General features: G+C 39.9%; 1 protein-coding gene across 1 annotated transcript; it reads left to right on the forward strand.

Annotated features, from left to right (window-relative positions):
• Nucleotides 1-7,746: 7,746 nt before the first annotated feature.
• Nucleotides 7,747-22,058, forward strand: LOC138325991 (annexin A4-like). Its single transcript, XM_069272050.1, has 9 exons — nt 7,747-7,884; nt 9,418-9,493; nt 10,105-10,199; nt 13,157-13,270; nt 13,538-13,628; nt 15,096-15,244; nt 15,585-15,762; nt 18,906-19,018; nt 21,415-22,058. The coding sequence occupies exons 1-9, from the start codon at nt 7,879-7,881 to the stop codon at nt 21,553-21,555; spliced, it is 963 nt and encodes a 320-aa protein (XP_069128151.1). The 5' UTR covers nt 7,747-7,878; the 3' UTR covers nt 21,556-22,058.
• Nucleotides 22,059-22,172: the final 114 nt, after the last annotated feature.

Below are 22,172 nucleotides of genomic sequence, written 5' to 3' on the forward strand. Positions count from 1 at the left end.
AAAACAGTATATTTATAGAATGAGATGTCTCCATAAGTCTCTCAGTACTAATGGTCTTGTCAATTCTTTAAAGTTGTATGGTCTATCACTTTCGCTCTTTTTGTCGTAATGAAAACTGTTTAAGTGTTATACATATTTTTTGCCGTCTGTCTGACTTTAAAAATTTCTAATTTTACCACTTTTTATAAAGTTACAGCACTGGAAGTAGTTTTAATTATAAATGTAAAAAATATTTTTAACGTGTACACGTGAAAAATAAGCTCGAAAGATGCCGAATCATTCCGAACTCTTCCGAACGTCGTCGCGACAAAACCAAGAGGAAATGTCAACAATGTTTTCATAAACAAAACATGTGGTCGACCTCAGCAAACTTGATTTACAAAGAAATTAATTCTCGCTCATTACAATATTTGATACACACAATATTGAATTACGTCAATGCGTGAATTGGATTATATATACATGTACCGGCACGATTTGCTCATATTAGCCAGAAGGAAAACGTAAACAAACACATGTGCGCTTACGCTAGTTACCTTGATCACCACGTGCAGGACGTGTGGACGTCAGTCACGTGATACGAATAGGAATTCCGGCAAAACCCGAAGGTACTGTTCAAAAGGAGGAATATATGATCCCTAGATCACGGCTCTCTTACAGGCTAACACATGATTTTGGGGAGCTTAATCATTAAGTTACATGTCCATGTTCAAATATCAAATATTAAAGCGACATATCGTTACAATGAAAATTACCAGAAATACAACTTTAAAAGATTATTATAATACTCTGAAATATATAGCTTACAGCCAAGGAGAAAGAGCAAAAATTAAATTTGAGAAAGACTGGAAAAAATGGGAAAAAATAGCTAAACTTTAACCTTTTATTCGTACACCTCACCCTGAAATATTCGCAATATGATTATCATAGATGTATACACTTTTTTTATATATTTAGATTTTTTTTCTTTATTTATTCATTATTATCATTTTTTTGCCGCTATAACTTCTTATTTCTTCGATCTACGCTTACTGTACGTGCCACTCTAAATACCATCTCTCTGTCTACCCCTCCCCTTTATCTATCCTTTTTTGTCTCTCTCTCTCTCTCTTTCTTTCCTTTCTCTTTGTTTTTCTTTTCTGTTGTTTTTTGTTTTTCGTCTCTCTCTGTGTATATTTGATAGTATAAGGTGTATACGAGTGTGTGTATGTGAAGAATGAAAGTGTCCTCGTTTGTCATGTCAAATGTGTTACAAAATTTGAAAAAAAAATATAAAAAAAATACAAAATAAAAATAACCGGAGTCCTTTTTATTCGCTTAATTACATTTGGTAAAGCAATTTGTTTAGTTTCATAATACTTTTATTGTGTATAATCCTACCTTGTTAAGCAAAGTCAGTTAGCGTTTATGTTTCGCTTTAATGTAGTTCATAGTGTAAATATTGCAAAACCAGAAGTGAGTTGTTGTTTTGTAAAATTAAAGACAGATTGGTGTTTTTCTTGATTTTATTTACTTCTATAAATATCCTTTTCATATGTAGCTTCGTGACGAATTGCGAATAGAAAATATTTCAACGTACTTCCCTGAATTTGACTTTTAAATATTATCTATTAATAATTAAACCGGAAGTACACGTACAATATACGTACTTGATCCATGTTTGTCATATATGCGTACGATATGCTTCAAGTTTCCATCAATGTATCAATCATCTTTCAAAAAAATGTCACCAAAAAACAAAATATTTACATGCGGTTTCACTTTCATTCCACCTTTTATTGACCATGATGGCGGCCAAATTGCCTTGGCTACTCACATGCCAAATTTTATGCTTTTATCAAAAAGGGCAGCTTGTTACTTCATTACTTTTGTTAATTTCACCACGAAAATGGTGGCCATCTTGAAAAATACCGTAAGTAGGCATTTTTTTCGATGGATCCCACCCTTATTCTCTTTTGAATAATCGTAACTACTTGCATGCAAAGTTTCGTGCTTGTATCATAAAAATGCACGATTTCCCCTTTTTTGGCCATATGCCGATCTACTATATCACCGGGGCTAATCGTACAACCCGGGCTACGCTACTTACGCTCGTTGTAACGCTTCTTTTACATAGAAAAATGTCGTCTGGGGAAACGTACACGATAAATATTTGCTCGGTGTTCAATCACGGTCAAGGGTCCAAATTTACAAGTTACCCACGGAGCATAAGAGTTATTCACTTATTCGTAAAAGCAAAATTGGTGTTTTATTGTATTATACTTTGTCCTGCATTTCGCGCTCAATAGAGACGGGTATGCCATATCACGGTTGAAAAGTGTGATTTTTGTTATATAATCAAACAGATATATATATCTAAACGAGAGACAGAGCTAAAAGTGGATTCAGTTAATGAAATTATCATATATTTCAATTATAAATTGACCTTTTTCTTGTTACATGCACAGTTTTTTTGTAGCAACCAAAATCCTATTCCAGACTTCGATCAATCCGTCGCGAGGCACGTTGGTTTACTTGGATCGAAAATTCGAACACCCATGTCAATTTCGTTTGCGATGACGATTTTAGATTCCTCGAATATTCGTTGGAGATCGTCAGTCCACTTAAAATGGTTGATCAGGCTTGAGTGGTTCACGAAATGGATGCATGTTCTCGGCCATGCTGACGGTATATGATACCTGATTGACTAGTCCGAACCATGATCGCACATCTGTGATAATACACTGATATTCTTCGGCGTAGGGAAGTCCAAGATAGCACGTAAATATTTCTGTGATGGTCGAACACTATCGCTGGTGATTTCAAATCCCGCAAAGTCTACATTGTCTTCTGCTAATAGGAACTTCTCAGAATTGAGGGTTATCCCACTACGGCCGCATATGTCAAGCCACTGTACAGCCTGAAAGAAGCTCTCCTCAACAGTGTCTGACCACAAGAGCACATCGTCGCCACACTTGGTTTTGTTAGGAATATCCGAGACAAGTTCGTCATAACGTCTAGTATACCCGTCTCCCGAAGCGATGTAGCCTTGTGGCGCAGTTCTGTAGCGGTACCTTCCCCAAGGTGTGATGAACGTAGTCAGGTGTCTGTCCTCCTCGCGAACTGGTATACTGTGATAACCGTTCCAAGCATCAAATAATGTCTTCTTCTTTCCGTGTGGAATAGATCGCGCTTAGTGGAATGGTGAAGGAGTGTGGTGAGTCTCGCGAGTGGCGTGCGCGTTCAAGGGTTGGAAATCCACGGCGCGTCGAGGTGTACCGTTCTTTTTCGCACAAACAACCGTTCTATGGCACCAAGTGACAGGTTCACCGATCGGTACAGTTTCGAGAACCCCAAGACGGACGTCCTGATCTTATCCAGCCTTCACTGTATCTTGCCGGTGGATCGGAACGGGTACAGGTGTGTGATGGGCAACCGGTTTCGCGTCGGGATCTACCATGAGTTTCATGGGTGGTCCGTTCATTAGAGGTAAGGTCTGATGTTCACACGTATTGAATGTGCTCGACTTGTAATACTCGAGGAGGTAATCTTTTAGCCGGCCGACATTGTCCGTTGTAGCTGGGAAAGGAAGTTTCGTCGGAGGCGGTGGAGGTTGTTCACGTGTAGGACAATCGCATGGTGCATCCTGGCGGTTAATGGGAGACGAAGTAGCATTGATGTATGCAGAGGTGTCTTGAGTGCAAACATGCGGAAAGGATTCTGGAATGATACCTAAGACGGCACAGGCTTCGCGACTGAGAAAGAGCTTGTCTGTTGAGTCTGTAACGTAAGTCATTTGTCTCGTCTCCTTGATATTGCCTGCCTTGTCTTCGGACGCCAAACGAAGAATTGTTGCTCCGAGAATTTCGATGCTACTGTATGTAGCAGTCTGCATCTGCATTGTTACCGGTATGAGTTCAGATTCGCGTAAACCAAGACGGCGGATGACTTTGAGGCCAGCTAGGCAACTATGGCATCCAATGTCGGCCATAGCCTGTAGTGACATGGTGCAGGTATCACATTGTAGCTTGAAGTCTAAAGCCGCATAGTCTTCACGTGTAACACGAGCCTTGACATTCACGAATGGTTGTGGTTGTGACCGTTTTTTCACCCAGGAATTTGTCAGTTCATCGTAGATGTTATGATCAATACGGATAGAACGTTCCATGGCGTACTCGCTAACGGTACAATGGTAGTCTTGAGCAGTACACAGAGCGTCAAATAATGCACTTCCAGAAATCGCGCCTCGATCAGATGGTTTTGGATTGTCCTTACTTCTGCACACAATTTCAAAATGATGTTGTCGATGACAATGCTCACACGTGTATCCATACGCTGTACACTCGGTTTTGCGAATTCGAGCAGGGGCCGATTTGCCGTGACCCTTCTTTCCACAATACGCACATGGATCTGTCTTGTTAGATGTGTCCTTTGGTGTTGATCTGTCAAACTTGCCTCTCCTGTATGAACTGTTGGCAGCCTCAACCGGGTGGGAGTCGGATAGTCTAGAAGCAGAACGTTTACCGGCTTCCTTTGCCTCTACGAATCGGAATACTTCCTCGAGAGTCATGTCCTGATTCTTGTGTCCGAGCAGATCGAGCTGTATTTCCGGGTCAGAAATCCCGCGTGTTAGTACATCGTGCATGATAGCATCAGTGTAATTGACGTCGTTCGCACATCCAGGACATTTCATTACAAACTTGCAGACACCGGCTTGTCCTTTAAGACGGGCACCATAGCTTCGGACGGGTTCGTCGCAATCCTGTCGCATGTTATGTAACGCTACTCTTGCGACCATTGTTTTTTCCTCGCGCACTGCTAGATTTTTAATGGCGGTTAAAACCTCTTCAACAGATTTGTCCGCGAGACTACCACCAGCAGATCGAGTTAAATCCTCGCGGAGTGGTTCGTCACAACATTCAAGTAGCTGAACTACTTTATCGCGTCCCGTTATTTTCGTCGCACTAACGTAATCAGACCAGCGGGATTCAAAGTAGGCCCACTCTTCACTAGTTCCTGCGGCGCTGAGCGTTGGCCGTTTGACTTTCTCAACTCTTGCTGCTTGTCCCGAGTTGTGTACAGCGGAGTGAGCCGTAATGAGTGCCGCAACGATAGTGGCGTTCAGGTCCTCCGTGGCAAGTCGCAGTCGGGGATAGGGCAGGCAACAGCTGGCATTGTGGCGATGTGGTAGGGTGAACTGTAGAGGTCTCACCGTGTTCATAAATGGGACTCAAGTCCGTTTACGTCATAAGGTGTTTATTCAGCAATGAACACGGTCTGAAAAGACACACAAAGTAAATTAGATCTAGACAATAATAATTGGTGACATACTGACGCATAAATGGACACATACATGATGAAGTATAACATATAATCCTCTATAAACAACATACAAAGCGGTGGATACATCATAGTTCCTAAATCATTTCTCATTTTTTCAGTAGAATAGTACGTGCTGCCCCTAAAATCATCTGAGCAAAGATTTATAGCTTTGAATAAATTAAAATACAATATATAAAGAATCAATTCAATTAACATTTTGGCATTGTAATTCACCCTATTCTGATTGTATAGCCAACTGAAAACAGTTCAACGCTTAAACTGTGAACAGCGAAATCAAAGTTTCGGGGAACATTCTGGTTATTACTCCGTGAACAATTCTAAGCATGAGTTAGTTAACATGACGGATGAGCGTCTTAGAACTTGAAATCCTGAAACGAGACCAAGCAGACGAATTGGTTTCGTTCCAACGTCGTATTCAATTTGACGTCATTTCGTACTGTTGTCACGGATATGACTTTCGACTGAAGCAATATTATTATAAGAACCAATATATGCGAACAGCTACTGTATACCATTCTGCAGCGTTTTCGCATGCGTAATTTGGAAAATATAGTTATAACAGTAACATTCAGCAGAAAAAGTAACTTAATCATTGAAATCTGTAATAATTTTATGAACTGAATCCACTTTTAGCTCTGTCTCTCGTTTAGGTATATATTTCTTTGTATATATGACAAAAAATCACAGTTTTCAATCATGATATGACATACCCGCTATACAGTGCACGAAATACAAAGTATAATACAATAAAACATAAATTTTGCTTCTACGAATTGGTGAATAAATCTACTGTTCCGTGGGTAACTTGTATATTTGGATTCTTGGCAGTGAGTTGAACACCGAGCAAATATTAATCACGTACGTACTCCTAGACGACATTTTTCAATGTAAAAGAAACGTTTCCACGAGCGTAAATAGCGTAGCCCGGTTTGTACGATTAGGTGTCAATGGATTACAAAACAAAATCTCAACATCTTACCAAGTCAAGAGAGATAACTCGTGTTTTCTTGGTTCCACTGTGCAGATTTTCTAATACTAGATAATCTCCCCCTAGTTTGAAACTTCAGACATTGGATCACCTCGGAGAAATTTCTGGCAATCTTCGTTGATATGGAAATATTCAGATATGTCACATACGCAAAAATATCGAAATATTAGTGACGTTTTTCAAACTTGCATGATGGTCAGTCTATACAGCATGCAAGAGTATGTTTTTGTTTTCGATTGATGTTTGAGTGTGGTTTGTGTGTGTACTAAAACACACAATTATGTGAAAAGCGCGAGTTTTGACGTATTGCGCTTATCCACAATACTTTTTATTATAATTTTTTACTTTTCACTCTAACTTGGTATCGTCTATATCAGATGAAATGAAATAGAAGTAATTGAAAGATTTATCTCTTTCTCGAAATCCATGATAAATACAATATAATTAGCCAATTACTCTTTTTAGATTAAGCGCAAATATGCGGGTTCCCATCTCGTTTGTCGAAGTGTTTGAAAGGTGTCAGTTTGGCTTTAACGACTGATGTGCGAAACATGTATTTCACCGACCCGTCAAAGTCTTTTCTCAAATGAAGTACTCAAGTTTATTTTTTAAAGTTCTATTCAAACTCATTTTATTCGAATCAATGAAAATGGGATCAGATAAAGGGATGGAAAGTTCCAGGAGACAATAGTGCTATGTAGAATATAATTATGTCGAATTTTGACTTAACGTCTAAAATGGTCTATGGGCACTCTGGTGGGTCCATAATGATATAAACAACAACTAATTCTCAGATCCTTGTGGAAGTACCCACGAAGCTTTGAGAGTAAGTTAGTTGGTCATTTGTAGGTGTTCGAGTGGTTAAGATGTCCAGACTATTACCACATGTACAAGCCATCTATCTCTAGGTAGTGAGTTGGAATCCCATATGGGGCAGCTATCATGCATGTCTGACTGCTGGTTGGGCTTTTTATCCGGGTTCCACCATCTAAACCTGACACATCCTTAAATGATTCTGTCTGTTAACAGGACGTTAAACTAATCAGACCATCTTCGACCTATAACGGGAATCAACTTGTTAGTCTCGAATTCTCTTGATTAGAATGTAAGCTTACAACTGCCTCAAGGCAAAACTTACTAACAAAATACAAACTATGTATAAAATGTGCACAACATTCCTCAGTCATTTTGATGTACACATGTATATTCTATATTTGAAATTCTTTAATGTTTAGGTGATCCCGGTATCACATTCCTTGCGTCTCTGATCACATAACCCGCCTACTCACAGACATCGATCTCTGTCGAAAGGCCCTGCATACATATGTGTATTATTAATTGATATTTATATATACAATAGATAAATTACATACGTATTTAACCCACATCATGTGATATTGCCGTCAGGTGACGTGGAGAAAATGTCGGCTACGTCACCTGCAGCAAAAAGGCAAAAAAATGTGAATGGGAGTAAGGTATGTGAGTCAGTAGTCACGTGACTTACCTGTCATCCCACACCTTAGAACCCACCAGGTAGACGCAGGAGGACACACACCTGAACAGCAAACATGCCGGTAAGTTCGAATTATATCTATATAAGTTTATCTTTCTTGCACATTTGATAAAACAAATATTTCTTTACACAGACAAGAAATTTTGTGTAAAAATGACCTCTGATTTATAAGAAAGACATTGAAACATGGCCGTAATTTTACCTTCATCACAGGTAAAGAGCAGCAGTGGGCGGGGTCCTCGTGCTGTACATATATGTATGGTTTTTGTAAATTAATTATTTTGTTGATAACTTGAGCGGTTTAAGATATGTATCGTGAAGTTTGTGACCGGTAGTGCACTGCACACTTTATTCACATTTAATTCTGATTTGTAGATATATGCTCCTATATATATCCTTTAGAAATTCATAATCGATACATATGGGATGTACATGTATGTCGGCATTTATACATTTTGTACCTTCAGAAAACATAACATTTCTGGAATGCAGCAAACGAAACATATTGACTAATGTGCATACAACTGTATTTTATGTTCTGTACATAGACTGTATGTATATCAGTATGTGTATAGATATATGAAAGTGACCGGTCCCTCGATTGATAGCCTGTGTATTCTGACCTGTAGGTATTTACAAGTTTACCTGACGATTTCCGTGCGGCCAATAAGTTACCTGTGATCAGGGGCGATGTAGGTCACATACCTGGAATATATATATCATATGGTAAAATTTTACAGGGCGGGGGTGGGGAGGAAGGGCACCCTGTTATACAGGTAAATAACAGATAGTTCATCAGTTACCAGCTATCACGTGACAGAGATGAGAAAGGTAATATCTGCGGCTCCTCACACATACATGTATAGATTTTTGAGGACAAATAAAAATAGACCGTGTAACTCAAGACTACACCAACAAACACATAAACTTATATATCTACCTCCGACACGGATGGCTGAAAGCGAAAAGAAACGTCTTTTGTTACTTTAGTATATTGGGGATCTCTCTCGTATATATTACCTATAGGTTGATGCGACTTTGTGCGGCGGAGTGGAACAGACGTCTACAGAACTACAGTGTTACTGTCTTATAGTATGGATAACAGATAGTGTCATCTTACAACATCACAATAATACACGCTGTAGTGAAATAGTTAAAACAACAAAACTAGAAGAAAAAAACAGGTTACATATACAAATGAAGTTAGAACACAGGCTTTTGATTACTGGGCCCAGTATTACACAATTAGAGGTATCATAAGCCTGTGAGTGGATCCAGCTGGACCCCGGGGCAGAGGTGTACGGACATACTGATGAGACGATATTACTTAATATTCACCCCTGGGACCTGTAGTTAGACGACCTTGATTAATATCCATGACATGTTTGATTAATGTACTGTCGGTTTGACAGTTACAACTTCATCTCACTTTATGATTCTTTTCCTATTTGAAGTGATCAATCTAAGCTCACAGTGCAGTATATAACAGTTATATCCAAATGTATGTATGACTTGTCGCTCATATTTGCTTATTATTTCCCTATAAGAAGCTTTATTCTGTATATATAATTAAGTATAACTCGTCTATTTCCAGGGAACCGTATTTGCAAATGAAGACTTTAGTGCCGATGACGCGGCTGCTGCACTCCGTGATGCAATGAAAGGCTGTGGTAATGTCTCCCTCGGATATCTAACAAATTTTCTTGTCCCTCCCTCGGATTACCCGACCCTCACCCCTGGACGACAATTCAACTCCTGCCCCTCCCCTGAACTCATTACTCCTCCCCTGTATCCTATAACTACCTCCGTACAGGATGTATACTTCCTCAGAAAATCATTCGGGCACAGTTTTCTATACTTTGTTGTAGATATATATCTTATTTTTGTCCAAACAAGTATAACTATCATTTTCCTTCGAAAATTTATATGTGATAAAAATAATGTCTCGTTGTGAAATTGATAATTTATACGGTTCCGTTTTATTGCCTAGTAGGTATGTGAAATCAAACAAGTAAGATAAAATACATATTAATATAATCATAACATTTTAATAATGGTTTGCACAAACATCGTTTTTGTACATTATCTTCTGAAAGTCTTTTGAGCTACAATATTGCAGCTAAGCTTGCTGTTAGTCCGCTAAACCTGCCTATATTATTAGGCTTTTTTTTGCCTAATATATATTAGGCAAAAAAAAAAGCCTAATAATATAGGCAGGTTTAGCGGACTAAGCTTGCTGTATGATGCATTGAATGTGTTTCTCTGTATATTTGATTGACAGGCACTGAAGAAGAGACCATCATTAAGATCATAGACAGCCACAACAATGCGCAACGTCAGGAAATCGCGGACGTTTACAAACAGTCCTATGGCAAGGTTTGTATGTTTTATGTATTGTAGCGAAGTTGAGTGGATATTAGCTCAACACGTTCTTTCGGTTCTACGTCTTTATACTGTCAAAATAAAGGGGAACAACTCATATACATTAACAGTTCTAATAATATTTTAACTATCTATGATATCTACTGTTGGTTGTATATCTACTATTATATAACCTTTATAGTTATCTAGTTATGAATCTCTAGTCATATAAGTGCGTTTTCACTGTAAAAGTTGTCCTGTATGATGTCTACTTTATGTAATCATAAATGTTTTGTATGTAAATGCCCCGTGCGGGACCTTGATTGGTTTAATAAACATTGTCTATTGTCTAATAATCTCCCTTAGACCATCCTATACATAATCTCCCTTGTACTTATAGATTTACTTTTTTCATATGTCTAATATTCCGTTATTGTTTTGAGCAATTTATTTCTATTAAGATATACCAAAGTTTCTTTCCTTTGTATCACTCGCAAGAACTTCTTTTTGTACCACCATATTTGGTCATTAACATTTTCCAAACTTCACCTGTCGTCTTTGAAGACTCTTTCCAGAATCTACACACCTGACTTTGGTATGTGCAGAATGCCCTCCTGTCTTTCACGCGTTCGAGAGATTTCCCGCTTGTCTTCGATATTTCCTGAACTTGACAGCTTGTCTGTCATTTTCCTTAATTTTTCACTGATTTGAAACATACTTGAATTTTACCGTCTGTCTTTGATAAAATTACTGAATCCTCTAGTCTGCCTTTGAAACTACCCTCAAATTTCCCGCCGCCTGTCTTAAACATTCTCCTGAAATTCCCGCCTGTCTTAAACATTTTCCTGAAATTCCCGCCTGCCTTAAAAACATTCTCCTCAAATTCCCGCCTGATTTCAAGATTTTATTTATTCACTCAGATACACAAAATAGTGTATAACAAGAGGTCAGACATTTTTAACAGAATGGATGCATGACAGGCAAAATGTAACATTATTTGCAGAGAAAATATGGAAAAATACATACATTTTAACATTTCATAATTGTAACTATAAATATAATAAACTTATCTACTACATAATCACAGTGCTGGGTGATACTAGTGTGTTATAATAACTTGACTATTTTTTGGATGAACAAACTGACATTAGTATATAGTTTCTTATAAAATATTGAGAACATTTCTTTAATTTTGTAGTAATTAGGATTTTTGCAATAATAATTTGGTCTGACATTTTTAACAGAATGGATGCATGTCAGGCAAAATGTAACATTATTTGCAGAGAAAATATGGAAAAATACATACATTTTAACATTTCATAATTGTAACTATAAATATAATAAACTTATCTACTACATAATCACAATGCTGGGTGATACAAATGTGTTATAATAACTTGACTATTTTTTGGATGAACAAACTGACATTAATATATAGTTTCTTATAAAATATTGAGAACATTCCTTTCATTTTGTAGTAATTAGGATTTCTGTAATAGTAATTTGGGATATATTTACTACGCAATTGGGCTACATTATGGTTGTTACACACAAATAAAAAATGGAACTCGTCTCCAGTACCTGCGCTACAAAGTGGACATACTCTATCTTGACGTTGTATCCCAGCCCATCTTCCAGTTTCAACCGGAAATTTTATATTTGAGGTTCTAAATTTACATATTGTTTTCCTGTCTTTTACATTTAATCGCATAAGATAATCTTCGAATCCAAAATGGTATTTAAATATAGAGTATGTCCGTCCTCTCGGCGTGTTTTCTAATTGGTTAAACCATGTTTGTATAAATTGGTCTTGCAATTTTTGAGTAATAATTGAATGTAGATATTTAATATTAGGTAAACAATTTCTCTGATGTATCCAAACAAAACTTAATCCAACACTGTCTAAAATATTTTTAACATATTTCATCCATTTAAACTCAATCTGACCAGTTACATGGAGAGTATACATCAATTTGTACATAAAACTAGACAGTTTGCTTTCATTGGATAGAAGAGTATACCAAAATTTATCATTTTTAGTTTTATATTAACAGTAAGAGGATACCTGCCGGTTTCTCCGTAAATCATAAAATTAGATGTATTTTTTCGTAGACCAAGAATTCTTTTACAGAACTGTAGATGTATTTTTTCCAACATACTTGTATTTTCGAACCCCCATATTTCACATGAATATAATAATATTGGAGTAACTAATGAATCGAATAACTTAAGTTGTATATCAACAGGTAAATTAATATTTCTTATCTTACGGTAAAGAGCAAAAAGTGCTTTATTGGCTTGAATACTCAATTGTTTTTTGGCAGCTGTGAAGCTTCCATTGTAGTTAAATAGTACACCTAAGTATGAGAAAGTCTGCCTTTGAAACTACCCTCAAATTTCCCGCCGCCTGTCTTAAACATTCTCCTGAAATTCCCGCCTGTCTTAAACATTTTCCTGAAATTCCCGCCTGCCTTAAAAACATTCTCCTCAAATTCCCGCCTGTCTTAAACATTCTCCTCAAATTCCCGCCTGTTTTCGACACCTTGAATTTGCCAGCTTGTCTGTCATTTAACTGAATTTCCCCACCTGTCTGTGAAACATTCCTGAATTTTCGCACCTGTCTGTGAAACATTACTGAATTTTCCCACCTGTCTGTGAAACATTCCTGAATTTTTGCACCTGTCTGTGAAACATTCCTGAATTTTCCCGTCTGTCTTTGATAAAATCACTGAATTCTTTAGTCTGTCTTTAACACTTTCTTGAATTTTCCAGTCTGTCTTTGTTACTCTTTGAAACTTTCCTTAATTTCCTGTCTGTATTTGACACTTTCCTGAATATCTCGTCTGACCTTGTCACTTTCCTGAATTTCCCCGCCCGTCTTTGCGGTTGCCTGAATGTTCCGTCTGTATTTAACACTTTTCTGATTTTCTTCGCCAGTTTTCCTAAATTTTCTCGATCCCTTTTTTTTGTAGGATCTTATTGATGACCTCAAGTCGGAACTGGGATGTAACTTTGAGAACGCAGTGGTCGCCTTGATGACACCTCCGCGTCTTTATGACGCACGAGAACTCCACAAGGCCATGAGTGTAAGTACTGAGGCTCTATCGTAATAATTTCATGTAAAAAATGACAAATATACGTCACAATTCACTAGGCTACATATTTTATGGTAGTATGAGTTTTTACCATTGTCAGAGACCCATGTCTGATTGCACTGTCTTGTGATGTGATGGTACCCTCACAGTGCCCTCGGTTCTAGTCCATCCCTCGACAATACTATGAGGCAATAGTGCCCTCTCAACCAGGTAATTATATATATCTATAGCTTTAGTATTAATGTTTTAATGTTTTAGGGGGCCGGAACAGACGAGACAGCCTTGGTAGAAATCATGTGTTCTCGGACTAACGAGGAATTGGCTGAAATCAAGGAGGTGTATGAACAAGGTACATCACACATATATGTGTAATTCATGATCCACCATAAAAATAGTCCACCCTCAAGGCACCCAACAAACATCGTCGAGAACCACGGTTGAAGCGGAGCGTAATGCAATCAACCGTTTAAAAACATATTATATATATGTTTATATAATTGTTTGCTTGTACCACCAATATCAGGAGAAGACTAAGTAGGCTATGCCTGATGTCTAATCCAATTGAAGCTAACATTTTTTGTCAATAAAATATTTGGACATTGAACCGTGTGATAAGTGTAGCGGAGCGTAGTGCGAGCAACCGTATGATAAGTGTAGCGGAGCGTAGTGCGATCAACCGTATGATAAGTGTAGCGGAGCGTAGTGCGATCAACCGTATGATAAGTGTAGCGGAACGTGGTGCGATCAACCGTACAATAAGTGTAGCGGGATTGGGTTTTATTAGTTTAAGGTCCTATCATAAGCCTTTGCAAGGACTGCCATTTTTTGGCGGAGGAAAGCTGGAGTACCTTGAGAAAAACCAGCGGTTAGTACCTGGAAACTACTCCGCATGAGATTCGAACTCGCGACCCAGAGATGGAAGGCTCGTTGTAATATGCCGAGACATCTTAACCACTCGGCTACAGTAGCGGAGCGTAGTGAGATCAATGTATGATAAGTGTAGCGGAGCGTAGTGTGATCAATGTATGATAAGTGTAGCGGAGCGTAGTGAGATCAATGTATGATAAGTGTTGCGGAGCGTAGTGAGATCAATGTATGATAAGTGTAGCGGAGCGTAGTGTGATCAATGTATGATAAGTGTAGCGGAGCGTAGTGAGATCAATGTATGATAAGTGTAGCGAAGCGTAGTGAGATCAATGTATGATAAGTGTAGCGGAGCGTAGTGTGATCAATGTGTGATAAATGTAGCGGAGCGTAGTGTGATCAATGTATGATAAGTGTAGCGGAGCGTAGTGAGATCATCTGTAGGTTCCTGACCATGCATTGCAATAGGGTTGCTCTAGCTATTTCAAGTGTTATCAACTTTATCAGATGATAAGTCATCGCCTACTTTGGAAAAGCCATTGCCTAATTGTCAAAATCCATTGCATGCTTGTTGCAAAACAATTATTATTAATTATATCAGTCAAAGGTTATAATGAAGAGAATGCACTAAGTTCAAGAAATAGTTTAAAGTTAAAATAAAGAGAATTCACTTAGTTGGAGAAATCACTTAGTTCAATAAATAGTTTAACAATATATTACTATATTGAGTCTAGACTGCCTGATGTCCTGATAGGGTCCTCTGGACCAGAAGTGTATTGCGGCTTGTATTCACCGTAAGTTTTTATGACGTCTTCTGCGACTGGCTACTAGTCCTAAACGCAACAGACATTGATCTTGACCTTGATTAACACTAGAGCTCTGTTCAAAAGAGAGCTACTTAGAGATCTATACATCATGTATGTTTAAAATAATGATTCTTCTTATTTTATAGAGTACGAGACGCCTTTGGAGCAAGATTTGGACAGCGATACATCCGGGTACTTTGGCCGTTTGATGATTTCCTTGGTGACTGCGTCGAGAGATGAAGACGGCGATGTAGACGACGACGCCGTCGAAGAAGACGTAAACAAACTGTATGAGGTACGTATTGGATGACCTCTACACGAGTGTTATATACAAACTGTATGAGGTACGTATTGGATGACCTCTACACGAGTGTTATATACAAACTGTATGAGGTACGTATTGGATGACCTCTACACGAGTGTTATATACAAACTGTATGAGGTACGTATTGGATGACCTCTACACGAGTGTTATATACAAACTGTATGAGGTACGTATTGGATGACCTCTACACGAGTGTTATATACAAACTGTATGAGGTATATACTAAGTGCATGATATTTATAATATAGGGTTCATCATACATGCGCATTAATAAGGAAATATAAAATAACAATGGTGTTGACTTTTGTAGGCAGGAGTCGGTTGTTGGGGAACAGATGAATGCGAATTCAATGAAGTGTTGTGTAGACGGAGTTTTGCTCACTTGAGGAGAGTATTTGAAAGGTACGCGGCAGATAAGGAACAGCCTATCCGAGAGGCGATAGACAGTGAAGTGGACGGGTCCTTACAGAGTGGATATATGGCAATAGGTAATACGATGCTGAGAGTTACGATATATACCCTACCCCAGTGTCTATAGACCACCCTACCCTAGTGTCCGTAGACCATCCTACCTAAGTGTCCATAGACCACCCTACCAAGTGTTCATAGACCACCCTACCCAATTGTCCAAGTTCGTAGACCATCCTACCCAAGTGTCCATAGACCACCTACCCAGTGTCATAGACCACCCTAAAAGTGTTCATAGACCACCCTACCCAAGTGTCCATAGACCACCTACCCAAGGTCCATAGACCATCCTACCCAAGTGTCTATAGACCATCCTACTAAAGTGTCCATAGACCATCCTACTAAAGTGTCCATAGACCATCCTACCCAAGTGTCCATAGACCATCCTACCCAAGTGTCCATAGACCACCCTACCCAAGTGTCCATAGACCACCCTACCCAAGTGTTCATAGACCACCCTACCCAAGTGTCTATAGACCATCCTACCCAAGTGTCCATAGACCATCCTACCCAAGTGTCCATAGACCACCCTACCCAAGTGTCCCATAGACCATCCCTACCCAAGTGTCCATAGACCACCCTACCCAAGTGTCCATAGACCACCCTACCCAAGTGTCCATAGACCATCCTACCCAAGTGTCCATAGACCACCCTACCCAAGTGTCCATAGACCACCCTACCCAAGTGTCCATAGACCACCCTACCCAAGTGTCCATAGACCACCCTACCCAAGTGTCCATAGACCACCCTACCCCAAGTGTCCATAGACCACCCTACCCAAGTGTCCATAGACCACCCTACCCAAGTGTAGACCACCCTACCCAAGTGTCATAGACCATCCTACCCAAGTGTCCATAGACCAACCCTACCCAAGTGTCCATAGACCACCCTACCCAAGTGTCCATGACCACCCTACCCAAGTGTCCATAGACCACCCTACCCAAGTGTCCATAGACCACCCTACCAAGTGTCCATAGACACCTACCCAAGTGTCCATAGACCACCCTACCCAAGTGTCCATAGACCACCCTACCCAAGTGTCCATAGACCACCCTACCCAAGTGTCCATAGACCACCCTACCCAAGTGTCCATAGACCACCCTACCCAAGTGTCCATAGACCACCCTACCCAAGTGTCCATAGACCACCAATGTCCTACCCAAGTGTCCATAGACCACCCTACCCAAGTGTCCATAGACCACCCTACCCAAGTGTCCATAGACACCTACCAGTGTCCTAGACACCTACCCAAGTGTCCATAGACCACCCTACCCAAGTGTCCATAGACCATCCTACCCAAGTGTCCATAGACCACCCTACCCAAGTGTCCATAGACCACCCTACCCAAGTGTCCATAGACCACCCTACCCAAGTGTCCATAGACCATCCTACCCAAGTGTCCATAGACCACCCTACCCAAGTGTCCATAGACCCACCTACCCAAGTGTCCATAGACATAACCTACCCAAGTGTCCATAGACCACCATAGAACACCTACCCAGTGTGTCCATAGACCAAGGTCATAGACCCTACCCAAGTGTCCATAGACCACCCCTACCCAAGTGTCCATAGACCATCCTACCCAAGTGTCCATAGACCACCTACCCAAGTGTCCATAGACCACCCTACCCAAGTGTCCATAGACCATCCTACCCAAGTGTCCATAGACCACCTACCCAAGTGTCCATAGACCACCCTACCCAAGTGTCCATAGACCATCCTACCCAAGTGTCCATAGACCCACCCTACCCAAGTGTCCATAGACCACCCTACCCAAGTGTCCATAGACCACCCTACCCAAGTGTCCATAGACCACCTACCCACAAGTGTCCATAGAACCATCCTACCCAAGTGTCCATAGACCACCCTACCCAAGTGTCCATACCTACCCAAGTCCATCCTACCCAAGTGTCCATAGACCACCCTACCCAAGTGTCACCCTACTACCAAGTGTCCATAGACCACCCTACCCAAGTGTCCATAGACCATCCTACCCAAGTGTCCATAGACCATCCTACCCAAGTGTCCATAGACCACCCTACCCAAGTGTCCATAGACCAACCTACCCAAGTGTCCATAGACCACCCTACCCAAGTGTCCATAGACCACCTACCCCATAGACCACCTACCAAGTGTCCATAGACCCAACCCTACCCAAGTGTCCATAGACCACCCTACCCAAGTGTCCATAGACCACCTACCCAAGTGTCGTCCATAGACCACCCTACCAAGTGTCCATAGACCACATCCTACCCAAGTGTCCATAGACCACCTACCACCAGTGTCCTACCCAAGTGTCCATAGACCATCCTACCCAAGTGTCCATAGACCACCCTACCCAAGTGTCCATAGACCACCCTACCCAAGTGTCCATAGACCACCCCTACCCAAGTGTCCATAGACCACCCTACCCAAGTGTCCATAGACCACCCTACCCAAGTGTCCATAGACCACCCTACCCAAGTGTCCATAGACCACCCTACCCAAGTGTCCATAGACCACCCTACCCAAGTGTCCATAGACCACCCTACCCAAGTGTCCATAGACCACCCTACCCAAGTGTCCATAGACCACCCTACCCAAGTGTCCATAGACCACCCTACCCAAGTGTCCATAGACCACCCTACCCAAGTGTCCATAGACCACCCTACCCAAGTGTCCATAGACCACCCTACCCAAGTGTCCATAGACCACCCTACCCAAGTGTCCATAGACCACCCTACCCAAGTGTCCATAGACCACCCTACCCAAGTGTCCATAGACCACCCTACCCAAGTGTCCATAGACCACCCTACCCAAGTGTCCATAGACCACCCTACCCAAGTGTCCATAGACCACCCTACCCAAGTGTTCATAGACCACCCTACCCAAGTGTTCATAGACCACCCTACCCAAGTGTCAATAGACCATCCTACCCATGTGTCTATAGACCACATTACCCAAGTGACCATAGACATTTTTAGATATTTTATGAGTACCCTTTGGTATTCCAGGAGTTACTATCACTAGTCCATATACCCATGACCGTTGGATAATTCGATTGCAATATTTCCGACGGACACACGGTTTTGTGTGCCATACTAAATTGACCATAAATGGATTTGCAATCTACCGTTTTTGAATATCGCACAAATATGATAATAATGTGCCATTTTTATTTCAGTCGATATAGCAGAAAATAAGCCCTTGTTTTTCGCTAAGAGACTGGATAAGGCCATGAGAGGTATTGGTACCGAAGATGACGATCTCATCCGACTTATTGTCTCTAGGAGTGAGGTGAGCTATTTTTGTTTTATCATAGAACCACCCAGTAAGTGGTGTATCAATGTTCACCAATCGAAACACACCAGCTGCATGGAAATGGTTTTCAAAAAAAAATTATCGGAAATTTCGCCAATGATGCAAGTGTAAAGTTCTTGTACATGTATGTCAACCTACCTACCTACAGAAGTTCAAAACAAGAGGCCCAGATGGCCTGTATCACTCACCTGGTTTGTAATGCCATGTAATGTTCTGAATACAGGTTCATTGGGTTTTTAGCGAAGGGCCACTGAGCATATGTCATGGCGCGGCGTCCGTCCGTCAACATTTTCTTTAAATCGCTACTAGTCATAGAGTTCTGCATGGATTGTAACCAAATTTGGCCAGAAACATCCTTGGGGAAGGGGGGGGGGAGGGTAACAGAGTTTGTATAAATTTTGGATCTGAACCCTCCCCCCCCCCTTGGGGGTCAGGATGGGCGGGGGCGGGGCCCAATAGGGGAAATTGAGGCAAATCTTTTAAATCGCTACTAGTAATAGAATCCTGCATGGATTGTAACCAAATTTGGCCAGAAACATCTTCGAGGAAAGAGGAACAGAGTTTGTATACTTTTTGACTCTGACCCCCTGTTCCCCTTCCACAGAAGATGTTTCTGGTCAAATTTGGCTTTGTCTTTGTTTTTACAGGTGTCTACGTATAAATGTACCAATCCCACTAACAGATTGTGTCTATATTTGTAAAGGTGTCTATGTAGAAATGTACAAGTCCCACTAAGTGACTGTGTCTATATTTGTATAGGTGTCTACGTATAAATGTACAAGTCCCACTAAGTGACTGTGTCTATATTTGTATAGGTGTCTACGTATAAATGTACAAGTCCCACTAAGTGACTGTGTCTATATTTGTATAGGTGTCTACGTATAAATGTACAAGTCCCACTAAGTGACTGTGTCTATATTTGTATAGGTGTCTACGTATAAATGTACATATAAATGTACAAGTCCCACTAAGTGACTGTGTCTATATTTGTATAGGTGTCTACGTATAAATGTACAAGTCCCACTAAGTGACTGTGTCCTATATTTGTATAGGTGTCTACGTATAAATGTACAAGTCCCACTAAGTGACTGTGTCTATATTTGTATAGGTGTCTACGTATAAATGTACAAGTCCCACTAAGTGACTGTGTCTATATTTGTATAGGTGTCTTCGTATAAATGTACAAGTCCCACTAAGTGACTGTGTCTATATTTGTATAGGTGTCTACGTATAAATGTACAAGTCCCACTAAGTGACTGTGTCTATATTTGTATAGGTGTCTACGTATAAATGTACAAGTCCCACTAAGTGACTGTGTCCTATATTTGTATAGGTGTCTACGTATAAATGTACAAGTACCACTAAGTGACTGTGTCTATATTTGTATAAGTGTCTACGTATAAATGTACAAGTCCCACTAAGTCACTGTGTCTATATTTGTATAGGTGTCTACGTGTAAATGTACATATAAATGTACAAGTCTCACTAAGTGTCTGTGTCTATATTTGTATAGGTGTCTACGTATAAATGTACAAGTCCCACTAAGTCACTGTGTCTATATTTGTATAGGTGTCTACGTGTAAATGTACATATAAATGTACAAGTCTCACTAAGTGTCTGTGTCTATATTTGTATAGGTGTCTACGTATAAATGTACATATAAATGTACAAGTCCCACTAAGTCACTGTGTCTATATTTGTATAGGTGTCTTTGTATAGGTGTCTACGTATAAATGTACATATAAATGTACAAGTCCCACTAAGTCACTGTGTCTATATTTGTATAGGTGTCTACGTATAAATGTACATATAAATGTACAAGTCCCACTAAGTCACTGTGTCTATATTTGTATAGGTGTCTACGTATAAATGTACAAGTCCCACTAAGTGACTGTGTCCTATATTTGTATAGGTGTATACGTATAAATGTACAAGTCCCACTAAGTGACTGTGTCTATATTTGTATAGGTGTCTACGTATAAATGTACAAGTCCCACTAAGTGACTGTGTCTATATTTGTATAGGTGTCTACGTATAAATGTACAAGTCCCACTAAGTGACTGTGTCTATATTTGTATAGGTGTCTACGTATAAATGTACAAGTCCCACTAAGTGACTGTGTCTATATTTGTATTGGTGTCTACGTATAAATGTACAAGTCCCACTAAGTGACTGTGTCTATATTTGTAAAGATGTCTACGTATAAATGTACAAGTCCTACTAAGTGACTGTGTCTATATTTGTATTGGTGTCTACGTATAAATGTACAAGTCCCACTAAGTCACTGTGTCTATATTTGTATAGGTGTCTACGTATAAATGTACATATAAATGTACAAGTCCCACTAAGTGACTGTGTCTATATTTGTATAGGTGGACATGCAGGAGATTATCACAGAGTACTACTTCATGCAGCCCGAAGACGATCGCAGAACCCTAAGAGAAGCGGTGGATAGTGAATGTAGCGGCGACTATAAGAGGATGCTGTTGTCTATACTTAATCCTATTGATTGAGAGTTCGGTAGCGCAATAATCTCGGCTATACTTAGTCCTAATGGTTGAGACTTCGGTAGCGCAATAATCTCGGCTATACTTAGTCCTATTGATTGAGAGTTCGGTAGCGCAATAATCTCATCTGGACGAAGTCCTAATCGTTGAGACTTTGGTAGCGTAATATATACGAAGTCCTATTATTTGAGAGTTTAGGTTTAGGTCTATGTAGTTTCGATCACAGAGACAAAAGATTCAATAAACAGACACCGTATCAAAGTTATATTACATAGCCTGTCTACGTATTTTCCAGTTAGTTCGCGTTTTGTGCGCCAAAGTAACGACCTATAAGAGCTCTATACATAATCTGAATCAGCTTCTTGTGAGTGCTGCATCAAGTCATGTACTACTTTTCTGTTGGGCGACATTCTGTATCAGCCTTTTGATGCTTTTTTTGGGAATATACTCAGATTTGTTTTGTAAAAACTTAAGGTTTATTGTAATAAAAAATGTCTCTTTCGTTTGGATTTTGATGAGTTTATTATGTGTAACCTGGACTCCATTTCATAAACGCCATTCTGAACGGAAAATATATAACTTAACATTTCACTTCTACAATATAACATATACCCTGCAGATAG

Source organism: Argopecten irradians, chromosome 6, assembly GCF_041381155.1.
Source record: "Argopecten irradians isolate NY chromosome 6, Ai_NY, whole genome shotgun sequence".
In the NCBI taxonomy this organism is placed as follows: domain Eukaryota; kingdom Metazoa; phylum Mollusca; class Bivalvia; order Pectinida; family Pectinidae; genus Argopecten; species Argopecten irradians.

Excerpts from the sequence above, each read along its gene's own strand:
- LOC138325991 (XM_069272050.1), top strand. Across the intron at positions 10,200-13,156 it reads ACAAACAGTCCTATGGCAAG|GATCTTATTGATGACCTCAA; the intron begins GTTTGTATGTTT and ends TTTTTTTTGTAG. Across the intron at positions 15,763-18,905 it reads GAGTGGATATATGGCAATAG|TCGATATAGCAGAAAATAAG; the intron begins GTAATACGATGC and ends TTTTTATTTCAG.